This window comes from Corvus moneduloides, chromosome 4 (genome assembly GCF_009650955.1).
Source record: "Corvus moneduloides isolate bCorMon1 chromosome 4, bCorMon1.pri, whole genome shotgun sequence".
In the NCBI taxonomy this organism is placed as follows: domain Eukaryota; kingdom Metazoa; phylum Chordata; class Aves; order Passeriformes; family Corvidae; genus Corvus; species Corvus moneduloides.
Window position 1 is genome coordinate 65,829,406 of NC_045479.1, and position 12,502 is coordinate 65,841,907.

At 36.1% G+C, this 12,502-nt stretch overlaps 1 protein-coding gene across 1 annotated transcript in view; it reads right to left on the reverse strand.

Moving 5' to 3' along the window:
• The window catches only part of SEMA3E (semaphorin 3E), a 135,304-nt gene that overhangs the window by 43,402 nt on the left and 79,400 nt on the right, over window positions 1-12,502 (reverse strand). Inside the window, exon 4 of the mRNA XM_032107129.1 lies at window positions 8,050-8,169. Within this exon, the coding sequence (XP_031963020.1) occupies window positions 8,050-8,169 (120 nt within the window). The remainder of the gene's footprint in view (window positions 1-8,049; window positions 8,170-12,502) is intronic.

A 12,502-nucleotide genomic window follows, 5' to 3' on the forward strand; every position in this document is an offset into this window, starting at 1 on the left:
AGTATGCAGCTCTAAGGATAAGCTTCTATCTAGGCTTTGGTGATGAAAGGAGGAAGCGATGCATTGGGCATGGAAAGGACAGCAGCTACCTTCAACTGGGAATGGATTTCGGAAGGACTCAGATAACCTGTTCTGTCTGTCTCCATGGTGGGGAGCCTCAGACAGCCGACAGCCCTTTTGCAGAGTTTCAGCAGGGGATGTTGAAGTTGGCCGCTCTGAAAGAACAGGCAGGGGAGTGGATGCATTGCCTCCCAATGACACTGATGAACCACTAGCAATACTTCTTTTTACTTTTTAATCTAATATAATTTTTCTATATAGATATCTGTCAAATAAGAAAAAAATCAGTCATATATCATGGAAGGATTATACAGTATTAGGGGTGCATCTTATCAACCTGCAAAAATGTTAACTAAACTTTTTTTTTTTCCTGGTTTTAATTATGATTAACTCCATATTGATCAGTAACTCCATTCTTCAAACAATGATATAGACTTCACCAGGTGCCGCCACTCAGAAAAATACTTTCTTTCATAAATAAATGTGGTAGAATCTAAAAATCATTATAATGAGACCTGGAATATTTCGGTTACCCCCATCAAATTACCACACAGTTGGAGGATTTCTTTCTCTATGGGATAACACTATTATTCCTCTTCATGGATTCATTCTCCCTGGACCATCTGTGTTTAATATTCCAAAGGCCAGGTCTAATATGATGGAAAATTCATTTCATATGGCAGATCACATACTCTACCAATCTCCCAAATCGAACTTACACTTCACGTATGGCCATATTTAGACAATATTCAAAAGTGATGAGTGTCATTCACCTCATTTTATGGATTAAGAGCCCTGTCAAGAAAACATGTTGTCTGTTGCAACATGTAAGAGTGACTGATAGGAGCAACAGTGCTGTTGCAGAATACTTGACTTTCTCCAGAGCATTTCACTTAGTACACAGCTATTTGATAAACAATGTGCATTGTAGAATTAAGAAATACAAACAGTTGACATAAATAAAAGTACAGTTCTTATGAGGTATCATTGATGAATCCTCCTTTACTGATACTTTCCATAAATTTTATGTTTGTTACTAAGATATATTTTTAATTTAGCAGTGATTTAAACAATCATATTATTTCTTTCCTATTAAAAGGACTATTTACAAAAGGACTGAGGAGGACAAAATAATGAAGAGAAAAAGTTAATGAGAGCTCAGGTGATGAAATGCTTGGAATACTGAGTTAAAGGTCAGAAGCTTACTAAGTAGATTTTAATACAGCCATATCCAAAGTGTTGTATCTTGGAATAGGGAACAGAGTTTATATCTGAAGTACATCAGAATACCCGTTCTGATGGACGTTCAGATCCTTTTTCACACTGCTTTCACGTATCAGACTGAGGTGCCTCATTTAGGATCTTGGATATCCCAGATGCCTTGTTAAAGCTAACACTGACAGGCAACACTAGGAATCTCTCCATTTACCTTGTTATACGAGACTGATAATTAGGTGCCTCAACTAAGCGTGTAAACTGGGATAACTTTGTGCTTGAGCTAAGAACTTTGGGTCAAGTGCAAATCACTGAAAAGAGATTTCTCATTGAGATGCCATGCCAAGAACTCAGCACTTGAGTCCATGAAAGAGGAATCTCAAACAGAGGTAGGGCAGTGACCTTGCCTGTACACACACTGTGGTAGCATGTGATTCTGGTGTCTGGACTTGCAGAAGATTTGAAAATACTGCAGAGAGTTCACAGGAAGGACACAAATAAGATTGAAGAATCCTGGTGATAGGAGGTTTAAGGAGCTATATTTATTCAGCTTATCAAAAAGAGTGAAGAGGCGGCTTGATCTTTGTGCGTGGGTACTTACGCATGGAAAAGATGTGGAAAAGATAATGGGAGACTTTTCAACTTTGCTATCAAAGGCATATCAAGGTTAAAAGGCGGAAGCTGAAGTTAGAAAAATTTAACCTTGAATAAGTGGCTATTTCCTAACACTAAAAGTAATTAAATATTAGAACAGCTAATATTTAGGACAGAGAAATAGTGGTGTTATCTCACTTTCTCTTTTGCAGCACAGCACCTTTGTTGTTTGCTGTAAGCATACATGCTATCTTCACCTAATTAATTTTCTGTCTGAGTTAGGTACCATTTTAACCTCTCTTGAAATGTGCATGCATATTCAACTTCCAGAACATGAAATGCTTTAATCTAAATGCAATCTGGGGTGTTTGGATGTTTTGGTACAGTTTGGCAGTCAGTGATGTGGGCATTCAGACCAGAGGATGTAAATGAACCCCTCTAGTAAAAGATTTTATGACATTCTGCTTGGCAGAACTTCATATCTGTTTAGTGGATGGTGCTCCAAATTGTGGCTTTTCACCCATGCAGAAGGACACTGTGTCTCTAAGCAAATATTTTCAGGGAAAGAATTTGTCACACATTCTATCTAATGAAGAACTGACCAACACCCACTTCGATTTGGGCAGTGAAACCAGATGTTTCTCCTCCTTAATCCTCTGAAAACAGTGTGTGGAGATGAAGTAATAGGAACAAGCATGGAGAGGGAGCAACTTGGCAGTTCATTGCTTGTTTTGATTACAAAAATACGTCAGAACCAACTTTATTATTGTAAAATAATAGATGTAAATATGTCTACAATTTTGCTTCTCAACAAAGCTGGAAGAATGATGACATTACCAAATGCTGGTCAAGAGCAGAACAATCATGTCATGTCAAAGTTAATCTGAGATATGGCTAGCACATTCTCCCATGACTTGCATGGGAATTCACTTTAGTTTGTTAAAGCAAGAGCTGAGGAGCTCATGTTGCCTACATTTGGTTGGTGCAGAGGAATAAACAGAAAGCTTATTGCACAATTGAACCTTTTCTTGGTTTTGCATTGAATCACAGGACATATAGAAGTGTCCTTCCCCACACTCAACAAAATATTAAAGGCAATGTAGATTAGAAAGAAAATGTTCCGACTTGACTAAACTGTCTTCCAAGCAAACAAATACACCTGCTGCTCACCAAAGGCAAGTCCTTTCTAACAGGACTAAAGACGTATAATTTAGAGCTGGTATTCCCTGATAAGCAGAGTCTCCCTTGGCTAACTGAGGAGCAAATAGCACAATAAAGAATTCATCAGATGAGGAACACCTAGGGGAGACTCCCAAAAACCACCACTGCATTTTGAGGAAAGGGTGTCTTAGTCCATCAGCCTTCTGAAGTGGAGAAATACAGCTGTAGGCCATTTATTGAGTTAAATGAGGCACTGAAAATGGCACTCTGCCAGCTCCATGTACATATTAAAAATTTACAGCATGTTCTGGAGGAAAAATTCTTTATGCATTGTTCTTTCCCATAAATTTAATTCTCTCAACAGGTTTTGTCAAGCAGAGATGCCTTCGTCTCCAGGAATCATCTCTATCTTGTCACCACATAGCTTGCATAAACTTGGGATATTGTTTCTGCACGTTGTTTTCTTTTGGAATTTCTTCTCATTTTGCAGGTCCAAGGGAGACAGAGCAATTTTTTGCTGTACTTGGTGAAACTCCCACGTGGACTTGTTAAAGGCGCTTTGTGAGTTAGTGAATGAGGCAATTTGGATCACTGGAAGGCCTCCAGAGCAGCCCTACAACCTGCTGCTCCACTGAATAGGTAACTCATAAAGATAAAATCATTACCTGATTGCAGATAGACCATTTGATTTGTTGAAGGTTCATTAAAACTCAGCCAGGGTGTTTTGAGCTATATGGAACAGTACTGGAGCACTCTTTTACTAGCAGTTAGATGTGGAGAAACATAGACTGAGACAGAAAGCACTTCTTTCAGCACTTGTCACCTGCTGCCAAAATGAAGAAGTTTATATAAAAGCAAAAGGAAGTTACTTAACGCAGATGCTTCCCCCCTTCTCTGCCCCACCCTGCCTTGTTGGCATCAAAGTCAGTAAGAGAGACAAATGTCAATTTGGTGAGAATCAAAGCAAAATAAGATTTTTTTCCAGCACTTCATCTCTTCTTCTCTCTCTCTTCTCTCAGATTTTCTCTCACAGAGTACATGGGAAGGATGCATATACAATTCCTCATGAGAAATTTGGGGTGCAGGGTCTCTGACTCCTGCTTTCTTCATGAAAAATAATGCTTATTCTAATGAATTCCCCTTCATTTCTTGATAAAATACAAAAAACAAACAAACAAAGAAAAAAAAAAACCGGAAGAACCCAGTCTTTTCTTACCTGCACTGATTTTTTGACATTTGGAATCATTTCATGAAGGCAGAGATAATGAACTCACTGTCTGGCATTTAACTTGCTTATGTTTTCTTGGACATGACTTTGTAATATGTTCTGTTGCAAACACCAGTAGTTATTCTGTCTGAAAAGTCAGCACTCCTATTTTTCCTAAATTGTAATTTATTTCCAAATGGCAGAAAAACATTGGATATTTTTCTGAAATGTTTAAATTTGGAAAAGCAACATTGATCAGAGTCAAAGTAATTAAAAACAGAGAAAAATATAAAAAGCTGCTGTCAGTGACTATACTTACATATTTTTAGAAAGATAGTAACTGACAACAGCTTTACTAAAGTGAACAGCCTGGAATTCCAAAGTGAAATCAATTAAACCAATATTGGAATAGAATGCAGTAAACCATTATATATTTAATCTCTCAAATGGATATATAGTGTATAATAGAATTTATAAGTAATTTGATTTAGAAAAATATATTTGGTTATACTCTGGTGGTACAACACAAGTTTGATGTAGAATTAAATGAAACCAATATTTATTTCTTGTTGGTTTATGTGATCAGCATATTAAGACAAAATGCATGGTATAATTAAATTTCTATAAACCATGGAAAGCACAAAAAAAAGCTGTAATGTATCATAGCACAATGTGCTTGTGAAAGATTTCAAAGCACATTTCAATCACTACATAGCAAGATTAGTACTTTCTACACAGGCTGGTTGGGGAATGGACATTATTGCTGTGTTTTTAGAGAGAACAGTAGAGGTTCTGGTTTTAAGGCAGTTCAAAGATATAATGATCTGCCAATGAAGCAATCAAATTCTGCCTATATTTGGAAATCTTTTGGCTTCACAGTTTGTTGAAAAGAGCTCAGTGTTCTGCAATACACAGCTCAAAACTGGTTTTGATATGAAAAGATGAATTTGTGGTTGTGTAAGCATGTAAGATTTTATACAGGAGGCAGAATGTTCCTTTTCATAAACTGTACTGCACCTCACAGACCCATGCTAAATCAAGATGCCATATAGTATGCTTGGGATTATGGCTTTAGGATATTTTCCCTGTTCAAATGGCTATTCAGAAATTGATGACTTTATGTAAACTTTAGTTGCAAGCCAACTACAAAATAAATGTCCCTGCAACATGGGACTAGTGATCACCAAGATCGGGAGCCTTAGCTGGATATTTAGTTCCAACAGGTTGATTCTCTTTGGCCTGCTCATAAATGGGAAGTGGCAATGCTGCAGAAGAAACAGTTCTGCTATTCTGTCATGTGCTTAATGCCTCTCTAAAATTATCTGTAGTTTACATTTATATACAGTTAGAACTGTATCAGTTAAGAACTCTGCAGTTTTTACTGACAGGGTCACATCCTCCCTTTGCCACCAGCTCAAGGAGCACTACTGAAACTTCTAGTTAAGGTCCCTGACCACAGAGCAAGTATTTTTCTATGCTGATACTGCTGATTCATAATTCCATATGGAAGTGTGCATCTGCCTTCATAGGCTGTGTTAGTTATGTATCTGGATACACAGAAGTTTGTCATAAGGGCTCCCTCCTTTCCTGCATCCCACACTTTATACCTCAACATGTCTGAGAAGTGCCATTTTTCAAATGTATATGAGCCTTAAACACACCTTGTGCTACTTAGACATGCTGAGGTACAGAGGTGCATAGTTATATTTTAAATCCTGTTTCATTTGCTACTGTCCATTCCACGACAGTCAGACAGTGAGAAAATGGCCAGAGTGATGAGGTGGAAGAAATAGGGGACAGTAATTGGATGTTTTTGGAAGAGGATGCTCCGACCAGATAAATCAGCAGAGACTGAACTGCAGTTTTCTGAAGGATCTTGCCCTTTCACTTCCTGCAGTTACACCATGTCTTTATCACTCAAAGAAAGCAAGATTACAATTTGCCCACTCAACCACATACCATGTGTTATTTTTAACCTGCTGTATAAAGGGCACCTATCTTTTTTAATCCTGATGGTCAGCTTTTCAGATAACAGGAAATAGTATAGCCACTTATTAGTGTAGCAAATAAATTTCCTGTTGGTCTACACAGCCAAAAAAAGAGGAAACTTTCCCATGATTTCAGTGTGGGTAAGATTTTAGAACCGCAGTGTGACAAGGGAGAATAATAAACAAAAATAAGGGGAGGAAGGACAGTGATAGATAAGGGGATGCTCATGGGCCACACAGTCTTATAAATATCTTGTTTCTCATTTTTTGTGTGGTTGGTTTCTATTTTTATTAGTCTGTTGTTTATGCTTTCTAAAATAGTGTTCCTAAATAAGCAGCCATTGATTCCTTCAAACTTTACCAGGAAGCCTAACAGGAGGTTTGTGAGAGGAGCAAAGAAGACATGCAAATTTGCCTTATTTTAAGGAGGAAATTCCTTTTTGGAAAATTTCCTCTTCTTCAATGTTGACTACTCTTTTTACTGGACTGCCATATTTGTGTGAGAACAATCCTGGGTCTTATTAACCAGCTGATTATTATCTAGTTCCTTCCTTAATTTCAGAAGAGAGTGTGTTTCTGTGATGCATACAACTCCGAATCTAAGTGCTGTGCTGGAGTCCTAACTTTGAGATGCTTATTTTGACAGCAGCTGGAGGTGCACAGCATGGATTGGATCCTTGGAGGCTGCTTCTGGTGATGTCGTTCTAGTTTGTTTTGTCAAAACAATGCATTGTTACTCAGAAAAGATTAATCAAAAACATTTGGCTGAAGCAAATCCCTTAGTTGATTTATATGAGTACACTTTAAATACTTCATATCTGACATTAATATTTATTCAAGCCAAGAGCTCCAGGCCATAGGGGAAGGCAAGAATTCTCTTGGATGGTGCTTTAGCATCAGCTCCATGAGAAGTGCTCGGCTCTACCAGGAGACATCATGTGAACCAACTAAATGAGACCATTGACCAGCAACCCTTGCTGACACCTGCCAGTAAAAAGCAATCTTACCTTTGGGCTATACATCACCTCCATCTATTAAGTCCTACCTCACAAAGTGCATTTCCAAGAATCCCTGGTCCAATTGCTAAAGCTGTCATCACATGTGCCTTCAGCAGCCTAGGTTTAATGCCCAAAGAGTCTTACATGCTAATTTAAAATAAGAGGTTGGTATTTCTGCTAAGTCTTTTAACCTGTTCTGATATAGCTGAGACAGAAAGGTTCCCAATTTCTGAAAAGCCTAGACAATTTTTATTTTTGCATAAGAAATATATTCACAATATTGATTATATGTTCCATTCATTGGTCTCTGCAGTACTGTTTCACTCAGCTATAAGCACCATTAAGGAGCATACATACACTTGCTGAACAAGACCAATACAAAGAAGCCGAATTTACCAAAGATTTGTTACGAGATTTCATCTCCCATCAAACTAACACATACTTTGATATATGATGTATTATTTAATTTTTTTAAAAAAACCAAAAAAAGCCCCTACAGATTTAGCTAAAACCTCCCCAAAAATTTAATATTTTTATTGAGAATTACTATATCAGCTTATCTAGTAAAAAGCACACCAAAAAGCCTCAGATGAAAAAGTCTTTGGATTCTTTGCATAATTCTCCAGAATATACTTTCAAATATTAGTGAGTTTTTTCTAACCACATACTAAATTTTAGACCAGCATTACATTTCATCAGGAAAAATATCTATTGTTTGGTTCATATGAGAACTGTGAGCAACTGAACTTAAATATTTATTTTTAACCACAGAAGCTTTGCTGGAGTCTAGACTGAAAGAATCACTACTGTAAACCAAATTTCTTACCTCTGATGGATGTCCAGCTCTTATAAAAGTACAGAGTGGATCAAAAGCTCCTGTTCCACAAGCCAGAAGATGGGTCCTGTTGTATCGGTGAAGGACACGGATATAATTTGCACATTCATCCTAGTTTACGTAAAAAATAAACATAGGGAAATATTAACTTTCAATTATTTGGTGGTTTTTGTATCTTATGTGCCCTTAGGTGATGTTCTTATATTGAATCTTTCTATTCTATTTCACTTCATATTACTAACTCTGTGCCATCAGTTTCATGGGTGGGAATTTTTACATTAAAAAAGGAAGTTTAGAGCCCTAATTGATCATATTTTATTTTAGATACTTAACCAATTAAGAGTTGCTTAGTTATAAAAACACACATTTGTGCTTCTTTAATCATGGAGATATTCTGCAAATCTGAATAGATCTTTTAGTAAGTATTATTAGATAAACTAGATGTAAGATTCAGAGCATAAGTTGTGAGTAGTCAGCAAATGGGTTCTCTCTTAAGTTAAATAAACTTTATCTTAAGAAAAATATCTTTTTTCTTACTGCACCATTAATTTCTTGTATAATTAATAGCTAGTCAATATTTTTTTATATTGTATAGACACATACTTTGTCTGTTCCCACTATTTAAACTCCTTTGAAGAAATATTAATTTCCCCCAGGGCAACACTTTGGGACTCATTAGTGTATTTGCAGCTTCATCAATATTACAATTAAAACATTTTCAAGCATCCCTTTGAGATATGGGGTCATTATTACTGTGCTAAACTAGAAATGAAGACAGTGAGACAAAAGTATCCATTGATTTTGGGACTCCTGCAATTTGATTTTAGAGAGTATTTTATATTTTGCAATGGTTTCTATGTGTGGAGCAAAATTACTGTACATTTCAATTCATTGCTCAACATTTCTGTAACTTAGAATACTGAGCTTTAGGAGTTATGCCAGGTTTAAGACATTAAAAATGGAATTAATCTGAGCTAACTTTAGCTGTTCTAGAGTTTAGACATGTAATTTATGCAATTCTCACAGGCTTTTTCAATAGTCAGTGAAGTAGGCCAGACATCTCCAAAAGGCAATTAATACAATCCTAAAACGAGCATGTAAAACAGAGTGGAGGAATTTCCTTTTTGGAAAATTTCCTCTTCTTCACTGTTGACTACTCTTACTATTGGACTGCCATGTTTGTGTGAGAACAATCCTGGGTCTTATTAACCAGCTGCAAAAACTTAAGGTCAAAGAGGAGGAGTCTGCAGAGGATCCATGGGCAGAATTCAACACTTGCAAATCTACATTGTGTTCAAAACTAAGAAACCATCTTTCTTCTTTCTTCAAATCCTTAAATCATTCAGTGCAAGTCTTCCAAATGCTCCAGCAGACAAAAAAGGAAAGAAATCTCCTTTGCTACCTGATTCTCCTTAACTGTTCATCCTTAAGATAATCATGCTAATTCATAGAAGTAAGAAATGTATTTAAACAACAGGAGGTAACCTGTTGTGTAATTAAATATTATGTATACACAAAGGAAAAATCAATTTTTTAATATCTTACTTTTGGAATTTCTTGATTTGTAACTAATTTTTTTCCTTTTTTTTTTTTTAAGCAAATAAAAATATTAAGTCAGACAAATTGAGAGAGGAATGGGTTGAAATTAGTAGGATGTGATCCTCCCTGCATGCATCAGCACTCAGTGACAGAGGTGTCCCATTTGTATGTTCATTTCCCAAATATTTGCTGACTGGTGGTGGCAAAGTGATATTCCATAGGAATTTTATGATGCCATGCAGTTTTTGAATAGATGGGCACTGGTGCTCTTCCTGATTCTCCCTCTCCTCCAAGAATGACCTTCCTGACCTTCCTGACTTACTCCCTCTGTTTCCTCTCAGTGGTGGTCTGTTCTTTACTCCATTATTTCCTTTTTTATCCACATATGCCTTCAGCTCTTGATCTTTGTGCCAAAATCATTTTAGGGATTTAAGATTTTTTTAAATGGGAAAAATCTACACTTTTTTTTCTCCTGCATGCCTTTGTAGGAATGCCTGAAAAATTCTGCAAAAAAACCCTAGGATGAGGAAGATACCAAATATAGAAAAAAACTAATTCCAAATGGCTAGACTCGATCATTTATAAACAGATGACAAAAGGTGCTGTTCTGGGAAGTGTCAGGCAACAAGGCATTGCTGCTAACCCTACTAATAATGTACTGTACACAGAGCAGGGAGGAGATGCATCATCCAAGGGGACTTTGAAATAAGACTTCTTTACACTATATCAATTAATTAAATATAAGGGCTGTCTTTAGGATGCTCCATAGATATATTAATAGATCTGTGGAATTTTATTCATCCGAAACTTCTCAGTGTGGAGGAGTTAGTCATCTCTACAGAATCTGATTTCTTTATCTGAACGATTTCCAATTCTGATAACGTAATTCAGAGTAATTGAAAGCTCTCACACCACAGGCTAACAGGTGGGATTCCTGGCACACAGGATGATAGCTGAAGGATTTTTTTTTCCTTGGCTTCACTCGAATCAGAAAAGCATAGCCTTATTTTAAGAGTATGCATGTGTTGTTAAGACAAGCCTTTTTTAACTGTCCTATGAAGACTTTACAAGCTCTGAAACTGTTTATGACTACAATACTTGCAGTTTTACTGCTACAACATGAACTGATAACTTTTAAGGTTATACAAGCTCATAAAAGTGGTCTCTTCTGTTATATAGAAAGAGGCAGCAGAGTACACCTGAAGTATTTCAATGCTGAGAAGCTTATTACAATATTATCAGTTCTACTTAATAATTATGCCTTGAATAACAGATCTTTTGCAAAGGAAAATAAAAAAAGAAATAGCATGGAAATAAGCAAAAAAAGTTTGAAATAGAGCAATATTTTTCGGTGAGTTTGTAGTGTGAAAAATAGCATTAAGAACCTAAAATTGACAAAGGGCTGATTTTAAGGCATTGTGCTATTAAGTCAATATTGGTTTATGGCTTCAAAGAATGAAGGTGAAAAGAAAATTAGTAGGATAGTTTTTGATTCTAATTTAGATTCCTTTCAGTTTGAGCAATATATCTTACTGATACTGAGCATACTGATGAAAATTACTAAGGTTTCCCTGATATTAATTAGTGTTACTCGTCCACATAGTCCATCCATAATTAAGTCTCATGTGAGGATCAGAATATTGTTTAGTATTGCAATATTCCCAGCTTTTAAAATTTTAATGTATTTTTTTTTTAATAGTCCACTTCTGGAATCTTGTGATTATTTAAAAGTTCTGGTTTTTTCTATAAAAATAGTAGTTACATCAAACCTTCATGGTGCAGAGAAATGTGGGAAACACATGAAGTTCTTTAAATTATCACATTCATACAATGCAAATTTCAGGACTTATAATAACAAACTGGATTGCAAAAAGGTTTTGAGTTTTAGGGAAATATGAGTCTGAGGGGGCTATCTTTGCTTTGAAACAACAGTACCTATTTCTGTATTTATTTAACCAAAAAAATATTGTCAGAGCATCAGAAAATATGTAGTGGTGAAGGAAAGATTGTACATCTTTAACTAATAACAGCTTATGCTGAAAGGTACTATTAAATAAAGGCCAAATAATTTAGGTTTGGGGTTCATTTAATATGACCATAAAGTTTAGCCACTGCCGTTTTCAACCAAAGCCATCTAAAATTATCAAGCATACAAAATTAACCCGAAAAACTGCAATGAACTCTTAAGAATCTTCAGAAAGGATCAGTTCTAAGCCAGGTGAGTTTAAAGAGGTGGGGTTTTATTGTCATTACTATAATTATTATTATTTTTATTATTACCTCTTTCCAATCTGCTTCCAGTCCCTTAATGTGGACAGTTCTCAAGTTTTTACTTCAGAAGAAATCTTTATAACTTCCTAATCTTATTTGGAATATACTGTGGTTATCATCAAGGCTGCTGTTTGCTGGGTTTGTGGGAAAAGCTTGTATGTGCCCTTCCATGTCCTACATTCCTGTCACTGTTGCTGTAAAAATATCATAGTTTTCAGATCCTTTGGTTCAGTGTGAGCTCTCTCAGCTGTGGGATTTATTAGGTGTTGTACTCGCTGTGTGTTTACGAGGTGCAGATAATGAGCTTGGTGCACTGCAAAACTAAAGAGACCTCCCATCCAGAAGAACTTTCATCCTGTGCTGCCAATGATATCAGCTGCTGTGTGTCAGTGAGCTTTCAGGTCTTTTCCCAGGAACTGATTACAGTCAGGGCACTGAATCACAAGAACAGAACAGTTCTGAGGTTCATTAAAATAGAGTGTTTTTATTAATATAACACAAAAGCTATAGGACAGTATATATTACAGTGTATTTTATAATTATTAATAATGCAACTGCTTTTCTGAATGTATTCTAGAGAATGTGAAAATGGACAAGATAATCCATGTGGACAAAAAGAAGAGGAAATAGAAAT